The 14,836-nt window shown below is 40.7% G+C and overlaps 1 protein-coding gene across 1 annotated transcript in view; it reads right to left on the reverse strand.

Moving 5' to 3' along the window:
- SLX4IP (SLX4 interacting protein) overlaps positions 1-14,836 on the reverse strand; it is a 206,436-nt gene that overhangs the window by 58,380 nt on the left and 133,220 nt on the right. Inside the window, exon 4 of the mRNA XM_079784896.1 lies at positions 11,902-12,022. Coding sequence (XP_079641022.1) covers positions 11,902-12,022 — 121 coding nt within the window. The remainder of the gene's footprint in view (positions 1-11,901; positions 12,023-14,836) is intronic.

Raw genomic sequence — 14,836 nt, forward strand, 5'->3', positions numbered from 1 at the left:
TAGCATCAGCAATACAGAGTGGGTAAAATCTGACGCTTCTATCTCAGTGAGCAGAGAACTCAGAAGCAGGTTGCTATCTATAGACAGAATACCACACAGTTTCATTGTATGCTTCATTGCTCCAGTGACATTCTGCTTCAGTAACAAGAGTAGTCCACAGGGACCTTGATTATCTCACTACCTTACAGGCTATTGTTCTGGTCTACTACATTGAGGGCATTATGGTAGGACTTACAGAGCAGAAGAAGGCATGTATTCTAGATATCATGGTAGGACACAGGCATGTTATATGGTGATAAATGAAACCTATGAAAATACAGTTTCTAAATATCCAATGGTCTGGAGCATGTGAAAGAGTACATCCAAAAGGTAAGTCAAGTTTTTGCACCATTTTTACTACTAAGAAATAAGCACAAACACTGATGGGTATGTTTGCATATTTCTCTGACCCATATACATGATCTGAAAGGTTGGGTGACCAGTTTACTAACAGAGAAAAATTTGTGCCTGATTAATCAATGGCTTTTCCCAATAGATGGCATCAGCCAGAAGTGAATGAATGCAATGATATAACCTCACTTGGAATGAAGAAGGTAAATCTGTCAAGGGGGCAGAATAGTGAATAGTATATTTTGGGTCCACTGGGGGCCCCTAAGGAGGGAGTCCCCTCCACACACACAAACATTCATAGGCAGAAACTCAGAAGGAATGGTGACAAGACATTGGGCAAAATTAGATAGAGTGAAAATATTTGTATCTTATGTGAATATTCTCCAAAAGGCTCCATTAAGGAGAAGTTCTTTTAAGAGCTGAACAAGATGACCTGCCCTGGCCAGTCTCTTTCCCCAGCTGCCCATTTACCTGCTCAAAGGGCTCATGAGCCATGTGGCCACAGTGGCAAGAATGCCTGGGCTCAACAACATGGACTTAAACTCACTAATACTGAGCTCTGCCAAGTGCTCAATTTGTCCGCAGCAGCAATTAATGTGATCCTCCCCACCAGCTCTCATATCACAGAGAGATGGACCAGTAGAAGTGACTGAATTATATTAGACTTCTTTCATCACAAAGAAGGCACTAGAATGGACGCTTATTCAGGATTTGAATGTGCCCACTTTACCTGCCATGTTTATGTAAGCCACAGCATCCATGGACTTACTGCAGGCCTCATTCATCATGACCACTACAGTGCTTCTGACCAAGAAACTCATTTTATGAACTAAGGCAGTGGCCTCAAAATTCAATGATCCTACTGAGCAATCAAGTAAGGTTCAATGCAGCTGGCCTTATACAATGATGGAAAGGTCTACTGAAAATTTAGTTATGATACAAATGGCAAGGCACGACCTTATAATACTTGGATTAATATATACACTGAGTGGCCAGATTATGATGATCTCTGAACGCATAACAATCTGGCCACTCAGTGTATATCCTATATAATAAAGAGCCAATATGCAAATTGTCCCCTTGACCAGGATTTCGACTAGTAGGCAGGCCGGCCAACCGCCCATGTCCCCTCCCCCTGGCCAGGCTGGCCAGACCCACCCATGCATGAATTCATGCACTGGGCCTCTAATATACACACACACACACACACACACACACACACACACACACACACACACTGAGTGGCCAGATTATTATGACCACCTGACGTTTGTAGGCAATTAGCCGTATACTGCATCGTATGGGATATGGAAGCCAAAGGCCTGTTTGAACACCTTTGCTGTCTGCAGTTACCAAGATAAAACGTCTCCAATTCGCACAGGAACACAAGGATTGGACAGTCGAGCATTGGAAAAAAGTCATGTGGTCCGATGAATCACGTTTCCAGTTGCATCATGCAGGTGGCAGTGAGAATTTGGCAGAAACAGCATGAAAGCATGCACCCCACATGCATGAGTACAACCCTTCAAGCTGGTGGGGACAGTATTATGGTTTGGGGCATGTTTTCCTGGCATGATTTGGGCCCTTTAATTTGTGTGGAACAATGTCTGAATAGCACGACATACCTAAGTATCATTGCTGATCAAGTTCATCCTATCATGTTGATGGCGTATCCCAATGGAGATGGCTTCTTCCAACAAGACAATGTGCCATGCCATGGTGCTCGTATTGTGTAGGAGTAGTTTCAAGAACATGAGGAAGACTTTACCTTGCTTAGATGGCCCCCACAATCACCAGATCTCAATCCAATTAAGCATTTGTGGGACGAAGTTAAAAGAGCCATCAGGCAGCTGGTTCCACAACCATAAAATCTCACAGAACTGGACAGTGCTATTCATCAGGCATGGTGTCAGATTCCTCGCATCACCTTTCAATATCTCGTGGTGTCAATGCCAAGAAGAATCATCATAGTATTGAAGGCAAGAGGTGGCCCAATGAAGTACTGATGGGGATGGTCATAATAATCTGGCCACTCAGTGTATTAACATACTGTGACCAGCAGAACAATGTGTTCTCTTGGCTAGAGTACATGGTTCCTGGAACCAGGGAATCAAAATGGGAAGTGACTAAAAGGTAATGAGAAAGGTGACAACCTCACATAGGCCGGGCCACGAAGGCTCAAATCCCTCAGAAATAAAGGTTTGGATCACTTTGCCAGGTAAGGAATGCCAATTAGCAGACTTACTGGCTAAGGTAAAAGGAAATATGAAATAAGTATTAGAAGAGAGATATAAACACTAGCTCTTTATTTCATGTGCTGGCTACAGATACTATAATGGCAGCATCTTTCTATACTGTCTTCCTTGCTGTATCATGTATATATTCATATATTAACTAAGTTTTTGGCTTTCTGTTTCCTTACTATTTTATTCAAGATATGTTGACAATAGTTAACTTTATGATTTAGTCAATAAGTTAACAAATACAGGCTGTGAATGAACTAGTAGAATAAACATCACTCAGAAACCCTAGACTTGGAGCTAGGACTTGGGACTTTGGGTTATCTCTCTTGGAGGAGATGCTGAGCACATTTCCTTGTAGTTAGGAGAGCTGTGTACTTGGCAATAGTTTGCTATTGTTTTAATGTTTATTAAAAAGGAAAACTTCCATGAATATTTGTAACTGGTGGCTACCCACCTCAAATTTTTGACCATCCTCTCCCTGAATTTTGCTAACTTTACACATTTGTAAGTCCCAATTTCCTAAGGTAAATGACAATTATTTCGCATCCCCTGTCTTACCTGCAACTAGGGTACAGCCATAGGATCTGGTTTTGCCTTGTAGAAACTTCAGAAGGAGCAGCCAGGGCTATGGCCATGTGACAGGCAGTCAATCTTCTGCTGACTGGGGGCAGCAGCTGACCCCTGGTCCTGAGCATCACAGACAGCAGCTGGAACGGTGCCTGTACCACAGCTGTGCCCACCTTGGGGCTGAGGCTGTGTAGACTGCGTAGCTTCAGAATGGAGCTGTGTGGCCCTCCCACAGGTAGATCCTGTGAGCTACCTAATACCTTTAATCAGCTTCTTCTCTAAAGAGCCAGACCCATTCTGCTTAGTCTCAAGAAGAAATGAAATTAAATAAAGGATATTAGGCAACTAAGGTTCCTGACCACACAAGATTTTAAGCTGGAGACTATCACATTTTGTTTTCAAAAGGCCACTTTGGCAGCAGAGGTGTAGATGAGCTGGAAGGAAAATCAGGAGGCTGTGGCAGGAATTCAAGAGCTGTTAAGAAGGGCCTTGACCAACGGAGCGACAATGGGAAAAAGAGAAAGAAATTAAGAAGAAAAAGGCAAATAAAAAAATGCAAAGGTGAGCAAGGGTGAAATATGCAGTTCAGTCAATTAATACATAAAAACAGAAACATAAATAAAAATCAAAGAGTAAGATATCTTTTTTAAATTTTGGTGTGTCAGACTTGCAAAAATTAAAAACCCTGGTAACACCCAATACTGGCAAGGCTAAGGGGGAAAATATTAAAGAGGTGGAATTGACAGTGAAGTCTTTTAAAAAACTTTCTTACAACATTAAGTTTTGCTGAATCTATTGGAATAACATTTCAGAGGGCCTAAAAAAGATGAGATTACTAGCAAATGTCTGTGCTATGCTATTTGCTGATTAGTTTATTAACAGTCATTGTATTCCTTTATATTATATGACTAACGAAATGGCCTCATATCCATTTATACTATTTTTTTAGAAAGAAAACTCAGAGCATAAAAAGTTACTTTTATGAGCGTAATCAGCAAAGTTATCAGCCTTCAGCATTATGTGTTAGATATTTGTGCCATGATGAGTGAGGTACATTACTGTTACATGGATTTGCAAATGATAAAGGTAAAAAACACATGGAAATGAGAAAAAGATATCCAATTTATACAAAAGCATGAACCACCCACATTCGTCCAAACCACCAATACAGTAATGACAGCTCTTTCTAGTTTCAAGGGTCATGAGACACAGAGTTGAACACTGAGGAGAAACAGGAAAGGCTTATGGTTGGTGGCTTTGAAATTGCTTTGAAAAAGACACTTAGGTAAGATCATTGAAGCAGCTAAGAACAGGCAGCTAGATAAATGTCTAGAGATGTCTCTGGTCCTCTGAGGAAAGAGTGAAAGGATGTATTCAGTTCCTGTTTTTTGTGCAGCTGTTAATAAACAATACAAGATGGCGGTATATTATTGTGTCTGTGCACTTCATCCCTGTGAGTGCGCAGGGCCTATAACATAAGGAGCCTTGGGAAGAGCAGCCTTGTGGTAGAGAGGGGCGAATAATGCTCTTACCTTTTAGAAATGAGTTACTTTAGTATGAGGTTAAGCATTATAACCAAAAGCCCCGTTATTATTTATGCTCTTGAGTTACAGGGTGACAAAGAATCCACCTTAACCAATAAAAGGGAGGGAGAAAGGCAGGTAAACTGCTTATAACACAATTATGACACAATATGGCAAATGTTATAAAAGTGTTAAGTGCCAGAGAAGGGGAAACTGAAGAAGACTTTGGAGAAGTAATATCTGAGTTGGGTCTTAAAAGTTAAAAGAAAAAAGTTCCAGACAAAGGAGAAACCTGTAAGAGCAAAGGCACAGAGGGATAAAGAATGTAGATTTGAGGAAATAGAAAAGAAAGCAGCAGGAGGAGACAAAGCAGGACAGGTAGATTAGGGCAGGCCCTGACCTTACTAGGAAGAGGAAAGATATAACCATGTACGTAATTTATCATCTGAACAAACACATCTAAAGTACCTACCACCAGCCAGGAAATGTGCTCCATGGTGGAGATATAATAGATAATATAAGAGGCAGAACCTGTCTTTGGGAGGCTCATACATTTGCGGAGAGATAAGACAATAATCAAATAGTGTGAACAAAAGTTCAGAATGCTTGTGGGCCTGGAACAGGGGACCTGTCAACAGGATAAGCTCCCTGAGGAATAGACTTTGAGCAGAGAGCTGAAAGAAGCATAGGGGAAGGGGAAGACAGGGAGCAAAGGACCCAACATGAGGAGAAGAATTAAGCTTTGGAAGAAAGAAATTACGTTTGCTAGAGTTGGATGAGGGAAAAGTGGTACAAGATGAGGCTGGAGAGGCAGCTATCCCAGAGATCTTGGTCTTCATCCTGGGAGCTTTGGGGAAATCCTGCAGAGGTGCACAAGATTAGACCTATGATTTTAAGGGATTATACCAACTGAAGTGTTGCTAGCAGGAGAAGCACTGGCCACAGCACATGCAAGGAAGCCAGCTAGGGGGCTGCTGCAGTTGTCCAGGTGAGGCAGGAGGATGGACTGGTTGATGGCAGCACAGAAGGGGACTGGCTAAGATGTGAACATAAAAAGACATGCTTAATTAAGAAGTAGGAAGGAGAGGAAAGATGATGCTTTCATACAAAGTTTACTTTCAAAGAGGGACACTTAGCCATTTTTCTAAAGAGGGCTGCATTAGCATCATCCTCCCTCCTCCCTCTGGCAATCCGTATCTCACTACAAGGAAGGCCAGCATTCATCATGCTGGTGGTCGTTGATCTCAGAAGCCTCCATGAGGCATATAAAGGTTTCTCCTTGTTTGGGGTTGTAAGTTAAGTAAACCAAGCCCAAGGCAAATGACAAACTGAGAAAATCTTTTGCTATATATGTAACATGCAAAGCATTAATATCCTTAAGAAGCTCTTCCATGCCAATAAAAATATGAACTTTAAAATAGAAGTTTGCAAATATGTATAGTATCAGGATGTTCATTGCACCATGGTTTACCACAGTAAAAATAAAATATCAGATGCATCCAAATGTTCAACCAAAAATTAGAGAATGAACACTTATACTATGCAGTCATTAAAAATGGTGCTGTGGACTCCTAATGGCTGAAACAATTTTTAAAAACTGATAACTAAATCGGAAGACTCATACTTCCTAATTTCAAAACATACTACAAAGCTATGGTAATAAAAAAGCTATGGTACTGGCTTAAAGACAAACATATAGACCAATGAAATAGAACAGAGAGTCCAGAAATAAATCCTCACATTCATGATCAAATGATTTTCAATAAGGGTGCCAAGACTATTCCAAGAGGAAAAAGACAGGCTTTTCAACAAATGATGCTGAGACAAGTGGATATCGACCTATGAAAGAATGAAATTGGACGCTTACCTTAAACCTTAGCTAAACATTAGCTCAAAATGAATCAAAGACCTAAATGTAAAAGCTAAATCTATAAAACTCTTAGAAGTAAAAATAGGAAGAAGCTTCATGACACTGGATTTAGCAATGATTTCTTGGCTATGACATCAAAACCACAGGCAACAAAAGAAGAAATAGACAAATTGGCTACATCAAAATTAAAAACATTTGTGTGTCAAAGGACACTATCAAGAGAATAAAAAGGCAGCCCTAGTTGGTTTGGCTCAGTGGATAGAGTGTTGGCCTGTAGACTAAAGGGTCCCGGGTTCAATTCCGGTCAAGGGCACGTACCTCGGTTGCAGGCTCCTCTCAGACCCAGGCCCTGATTGGGCTCATCTGGGAGATAACCAACTAATGTGTTTCTCTCATATCGATGTTTCTCTCTGTCTTTCCTTCTCTCTTCTACTCTTCCTAAATATCAATGGAAAAATATCCTCGTTTGAGGATTAACAAAACAAAACAAAAAAAAGAGTTAGATTTTAAAAAAAGAGAGAAAATAAAAAGGCAACCCAGAGAATGAGAGAAATATTTGCAAATCATGTATCTAATTAAGAGATTAATATCTAGACTATATAAAGAACTCCTATAACTCGAAAACAAAAACAAAAAACCAAATAACTCAATTAAAAAATAGGCAAAGGAGCCCTGGCCGGTTTGGCTCAGTGGATAGAGCGTTGGCCGGGGGACTGAAGGGTCCCAGGTTCAATTCTGGTCAAGGGCACATGCCCGGGTTACAGGCTCGATCCCCAGTAGGAACTGTGCAGGAGACAGCCGATCAATGATTCTCTCTCATCATTAATGTTTCAATCTCTCTCTCCCTCTCTCTTCTCTGAAATCAATAAAATATATTTACACCATACACAAAAATAAACTCAAAATGGATAAAGGACTTAAACATAAGACAGGAAACCATAAAAATACTAGAGGAATCCACAGGCAGCGCAATCTCAGACATATGCCGAAGCAATTTCTTCACTGATACTGCTCCTAGGGCAATGGAAACTAAAGAGAAAATAAACAAATGGGACTACATCAAAATAAAAAGCTTTTGCATAGCAAAAGAACCCATCAACAAAACAACAAGAAAGCCCACTGCATGGGAGAACATGTTTGCCAATGTCATCACTGATAAGGGTTTAATCCCCAACATTTACAGGGAACTCATACAACTTAACAAAAGGAAGATAAGCAATCCAATAAAAAAATGGGCAACAGACCTAAATAGACACTTTTCGAAGGAGGACAGAAGGACGGCCAAGAGACATATGGAAACATGCTCAAAGTCACTAATTATCCGAGAGATGCAAATCAAAACGACAATGTGGTATCATCTCACACCTGTCAGAATGGCTATCATCAACAAATCAACAAATGACAAGTGTTGGCGAGGATGCAGAGAAAAGGAACTCTTTTGCACTGCTGGTGGGAATGGAGACTGGTGCAGCCACTGTGGAGAACAGTATGGAGTTTCCTCAAAAAATTAAAAATGGAACTCCCATGTGACCCTGCGATCCCACTTCTAGGAATATACCCCAAGAAGCTAGAAACACCAATCAGAAAGGATATATGCACCCCTATGTTCATAGCAGCACAATGCACCATAGCTAAGATTTGGAAACAGCCTAAGTTCCCATTAGCAGAAGAGTGGATTAAAAACCTGTGGTACATCTACACAATGAAATACTATGCTGCGGAAAAAAAGAAGGAATTCTTACCATTTGCAACAGCATGGATGGAACTGGAGAGTATTCTGCTAAGTGAAATAAGCCAGTCAGAGAAAGATAAATATCACATGATCTCACTCATTTATGGAATATAATGAACAACATAACCTGATGAACAGGGACAGATCCAGAGACAGAGAAGCATCGATCAGACTGTCAAACCTCAGAGGGAAGGTAGGGGAGGGTGAGGGTAAGGAGGAGAGATCAACCAAAGGACTTGTATGCATGCATATAAGCCTAACCAATGGACACGAACACCAGGGGTGTGAGGGCATGAGTGGGAGTGGGGTGGGAGGGTTAATGGAGGGATGAGGACACATATGTAATACCTTAATCAATAAAGAAATTTAAAAAAAGAAAAAGAAAAATGGGCAAAGGACATACACAGGTATTTCTCCACAGAAGATATACAAATGGCCAAGAAGCACATGAGGAGATTCTCAGCATCACTCCTTATCAGGGAAATGCAAATTAAAAACACAATGAGATAACACTTCACATCTATTTGGATGGCTATAATCAAAATAACAGAAAATAAATGTTGGCAAGGTTGTGGAGAAATTGGAACCCTCATGCACTGTTGGTAAGAATGTAAAATGGTGTGGTGACTATGAAAAACAGTATGGCTGTTCCTCAAAAAAGTCAAATACAGAATTACCGAATAACCCAACAATTCTACTTCAGGTGTGGTATATACCCAAATAATAGAAAGCAAGGACTCAACCAAATATTTGTATATCAATGTTCATAGCAACATTATTCACAATAGTCAAAGATGGAAACAACCTAATTACCCAAGTACTTCACTGACAAATGAGTAGATAAACAAAATGTTATGTATATTATTATATACAGTCATGCAATGCCTAATGACAGGGATACATTCTGAGAAATGTGTCCTTAGGTGATGCTGTCATTGTGTGAACACCACGGTGTACTTATACAAACCTACATGATATAGCCTGCTACTAGAACTACATGTGCTTTACCTTTGTATGACTGGCAGCACAGTAGGTTTGTTTACACCACCATCACTACAAACAAGTGAGTAATGTGTTACGCTTAGAGGTTAGTGGATATGACATCACCAGGCAACAGGAATTTTTCAGCTCCATTATAATCTTACTAGAGGCCCAGTGCATGATTAAATCATGCACGTGTAGGGTCCTCTAGGCCTAACCTGCCATCCAGGCCATATCCACTGCCTCGCAAAGCCTAGCACGCTCCGCAGACACTGCTAGCAGCCTGCTCCCCGCTTTCGATCGCGGGGGAGCTGGGTGCCTGTCCGCTGGTGCACCAGGCCTTTCAGAAGCCTCTGGAGCTGGGGAGGCTTCTGAAAGGCCTGGTGCCTGAGCGGACAGGCATCCAGCTCCCCTGCTTTTGATGGTCCGCAGCAGGACGTGGGCTCGCTGCCCCAGAGGCCCCTTCTGTGCTGCAACACAGCCATGGCACAGATGCTGAGCTCGCGCCGCCGCTGGCGACACGAGCTCAGTGTCCCGCCCGCCCAATCAGCCACCCCGGCCACCCCGAGTCCCGGCCCCCCGACGCCTCCTGGCCAATCGTGGGCATAGCGAAGGTACGGTCAATTTGCATATTTGTCTATTATTAGGTAGGATGGGACCATCATCAGATATGTGGTCCACTGTTGATCAAAATGTCATTATGTGGTGCATGACTGTATATTTATATATTAAATATATATTTATTTACTAGTGGTTACCAAATATATATATATTAGTAGAATAGTGGCTGCCAGGAACTGGGGAAAGGACTAATGAGTGATTATCATTTAATGGGTAAAGAGTTTCAGTTTAGAATGATGAGAAAGTTCTAGAGATGGATGGTGGTTAACGGTTGCACAACAATGTGAACGCATTAAACACTGGTGTTGTATATACTTGAAAATAGTAAAAATGATAAATTTTATGCTATGTATAGTTTACCACAATAAAACAAAGTTTTTAAAAATGGTGATGTACATGTCTTAAAGGACTTCTATATTATGAAAGGTGGAAAAATAGGTTACAATACTGTTTGTACAGTAAGATCACTTTTCTGTTTAAAAACAAACTTTTTGCCCATATGAGCCCAAGAAAAGTTTTGATTTTCATCTTGGGGCGAGAGCTATGTTCCCTATTTGTGAGGGAGGCTGGGAAACTGAGTATTTAGATTTCTTCACTCAGCAGGAGAGGAAGGATGGGTGGCAGACCAAGCCACTGCCACACCAAGGATGATGTCCTGAAACTTGCTCCGTCCCTTTTCCTTTTGTATCAGTTAGCAAGTGAGACTAGCACATCTGCTCAGTGCAAAGAATGCTACAAAGATTGCAAGCTCCTGTGGCTTTTCTCAAGATTTATACTACTTCTAAGCGAAAAATCAGAAAGTATCATCTAAACAATGTTGTTTGGGTAAACTTAATGTCTGCCTACTTATGAGCTGTGCCAGGTAAACACTTAAGATCAAGTATCCCTTCAACGTGGGGTATGTAACACCATTCCTTTCTTAAAGAGATGTGTGCAGTAGCATAATCCAATTCACAGTAGTCCAGCACTGTCCTCTGACTGTATTTGTACCAGAAAGAGTGCTATAAAATGCTGACTTAGTAAAAATCTTAAAAATACAACAATGACAGGCCGGAAAGAAGTGGGCTGGGAGTCAGAAGAACTGGGTCTGAGGTCAGGTTTTGCCACTTGCCACCCAAATACTCTATCATTCATCATGTTACTGAATCTATGTAACAGACTCTGGGCTATGTACTGGGAGGAGAAGGGAGGATGGAAGTGCCAAGTATACAAGATAATCTGTCCTCAATAACAAGATCTTTTATTTGGGCAAGCCTCTTCATCTTGGAGACCTTCAGCTTTTTCATCTATAACTCAGGCATTACCAGTCTCAAAGTGTTATTAGGAAATAGGGTAATGATATTTCAACCTTAGTGCCTTGACGTTCTGGGCCACATAAGACTTTGCTGTGTGTGTGTGTGTGTGTGTGTGTGTGTGTGTGTGGTGGGGTGTTGGGGTGGGGGGGTAGTGGGGGATGGAGACGGGGGAGGGAGTGTTCCATGCATTATAGGATATTTAGTGGCATCCCTAGCCTCTACCCACTAGATGCCAGTAGTTCCCAGGCCACCACTCCCACCCAGTTGACAACCAAAACTGTCTACAGACATTACCAAATGTCCCCTGAGGCAAAATTCACCCTAGCTGAGAACCTCTGAAAGCGGGTGACATATATGAAAACATTTTAAGAAGCACAAAGCTTCAAATCAAGTCAGTATTAATGTAAATCCATTTATAAGATTACTTCTAAAAAAAACCAACCCTTTTAGAAATTTACAGTTTCCCTGGGAATGTTTTATTTTCTATTTTCATATATTTTGTCCACCATTAAAAACCCTTCAGGGCTTTTTGGCTAATTTTCTTTACCCAAACAAAGCATCTTCACTAGAACACATATTTTAAATGTATCACTTTATTAACATGACAGTCAGAGTCAAACATAATTGTCATTTCTACAAAGCAGACATTTTATCCAAAACTAAAGTGCTCTGTGCCTACCTTTTAAGGACAAGGGACTGGATCTTGTGAATTCTGTATTTGACGGCCTGTGCTGTTTACGAACTTCCAAGTACTCCTTAACTCTTGAATTAATGGTTTCTTTTAACAGTAAACAGATTTCCTATAGTAAAATTAAAAATTAGAGATAACTTTCTGATTTAATGCAATGCAAAAAAAGTCAACATCATGCACATTAAAAAGTTAACAGTGAACATTTCATTTTGTTTGCTTTTTTAATTAGCTATGAATGCTGAGAAGAATGCTTTATGTACTCATAGACAATACTGGAGATGCAAATTTGCTACTGAGGTTTGTCGGCCCACTCTGTGATCTGAGAAATTCATTTAATTTTTCTTTGCCTTAGTTTCACATTTCTAAAAGGAAGATAAAAACACCTCAATGTAAAAATTAGAGTGCAAGCCGTGGTTGGTGTGGCGAGGCTGGTTGGAGTATACTGAAAGGTTGTGCGGTCGATCCCCAGCTGGGGCACACAAGGGAGGCAGCCAATTAATGTCTCTCTCTCACATTGATATTTATCTTTCCCTTGTTCCCTCTCTAAAATCAATTAAAACAATTTTTTAAAAACTATAGTGCCAGGGTGATGAAATCAGTGAGGTGAAGACTATTTTCATGTAAATATCAACCAGTTCTATTGAGACACTGAGAGCCCCAAGCAAGCGCTCACTATGGCCAGACAGAAGACTGTGGACAACGGAAGGAGCCAGGGAATCTTCAGAGGGAACCCTGACACCAATCCACTCAACGGGGCAGCCCCCAGGGCTTATAGTGGGGATAAATACAAGGCACCAGATCCTCCAATTTGTTCAATAGGAACCAGAAACTTCTATTTTATACAAAAATTTTCCATTTTTCAAATGTGGTTCAAAAACTTAAAATCTAAACACTGCCATTCATTAGTTTCTAGCCTCAGGTTTACAAATCCACCAAAAAAGGGAAAAGCATTTAGTGAGTTGAATTGAGAACTGGAAATCAATAATCTGATTTTCTTCCATACTCTTGTTGATGATACTGTATATACCCATTTGCACTACATTCACCTATTAATGATTAAAATAATTTAACTCTTCATATTTCTCTAAAGTAGATTAATATTAGGTAACAGAAGCTCATGGTTTTAATTCAATGTCAATATACCATACCACAGCAAATTTCTATAGCTGTCTATTGTTTTATGTATCAATCCTATATAATAAAAGGCTAATATGCAAATCAACCAAATGGTGGAATGACCGGTCACTATGATGCATACTGACTACCAGGGGGCAGACGCTCAACACAGAAGCTGCGCTCCCACAGGGGGAGCACTGCTCAGCCAGAAGCCGGGCTCCGTTAAGGATGTCCGACTACTGGCTTAGGCCCGCTCCCCATGATGAGCTGGCCTAAGCCAGCAGTCGGACATTCCTCAAGGGCTCCCAGACTGTGAGAGGGCACAGGCCGGGCTGAGGGACACCCGCTCTCCCGCCAAGTGCATGAATTTCGTGCACCTGGTAGGCCTCTGGTGTTATTTATAAAAAGAAAAACAAAACTTTAAAAGTACAACCATGCACTGGGAAGAAACTGTCCACATTAGCCATACTAGCAGAAAAATATAATTTAATGTAGGAAAAGGGAAAAATGTAAACCAATCTAAATTTCTTAGATTAAGACATGATGCATAAGGACTGATAATTCTGGTTCAATTCCCAAAGACTCTGAAGAAGGCTCAGAGTTGTCGAGGTCACCTCAAACCTGTTCCACTGGTTTCTTGCAATGCCATCTCAGATTAATCTCTTAGAATCTTTATAAATTAAAATAAGAACAAAGTTTTAAGTTGCTTCAAAGGGCAATGAGAGCCAAACTTGACTTTTATTGTAAACACAAGTACTTCTCAAACAGTATAGAAAACACTAGATTTAACTCACAAATGTGAGTTTTTAGGTAATATACAAAACTGGTCCCCTCTCTCCTGCTCTCATTTTGCAGCCCAAAGATGCAGTGCCTTGTGGAATACAGAGATATCCGTTTACAGTTGAGTGTCTTGGCATTGTTCACACAACAGAAAGGCTGCCTTGCCTCATACTGTTGTTTTAACAATTAAAGAATTTTGCTTCACATGCAGGGTTCAACGATGACTGAGCCTGAAAATATGTCAAAGACATACATGGAAATAAAGATTGTTAAAATTTGGCCATAAATGCCCTATAAGGCTAGAACTAAAAATAGCATGACAAAAATAAAGCAAAGGCCATACACACAAACTTTCTCCCTATAGTTACGGGGCTTTCCTTCGATGAGTCAGGTTTGACGAACGGAAGGTAGACCACGTGCAATGTAGTCAAGATACCCTGGTAACTGACCACACCACATTCAGCAAAGCATTCTCTTCACAATCAGAGCAATGCAAGAGAAGACAAATTCCCAGTGAAATTGGAGGGGCAGATGAGAAGACCAAGTTATGTATGTATCTCTAGGCTAACAGGGGCTCATGTTTGCTTTTTCAAGTTTACACACAGAACAGTTTAAGTTCAACTGTTTGGGTACACAGACTACTTGTGCTGGACTCAAACATATGTTTAATACATGTAACTAGCTCCTTTTTCTGAAAAGGAACTGCATATTCTCAAAACTTTTACTATATAAAGTGGCTGTTAAAATGCAATCAAATTGATTGCTCATATAATCTCAAGCATGAGATAGATGACCTAATGATGAAAAAATGAAAGCACTGAGACACTGAACATAGGCTGAAGCCATATAGTCCTTTTCTTGACTAACTTTTCTCCCTACCACCTTCATCCCTCCATGTTTGTCTGTGTCTGTCTGTCCGTCTCTCTTTCTACACACACACACACACACACACACACACACACACACACACACACACACACACAATTGTCCCAGAGCAATTTTTAATGTCAGTGGACATACATTAAAG

This window comes from Cnephaeus nilssonii, assembly GCF_951640355.1.
Source record: "Cnephaeus nilssonii genome assembly, chromosome: 11".
Classification (NCBI taxonomy): Eukaryota; Metazoa; Chordata; class Mammalia; order Chiroptera; family Vespertilionidae; genus Cnephaeus; species Cnephaeus nilssonii.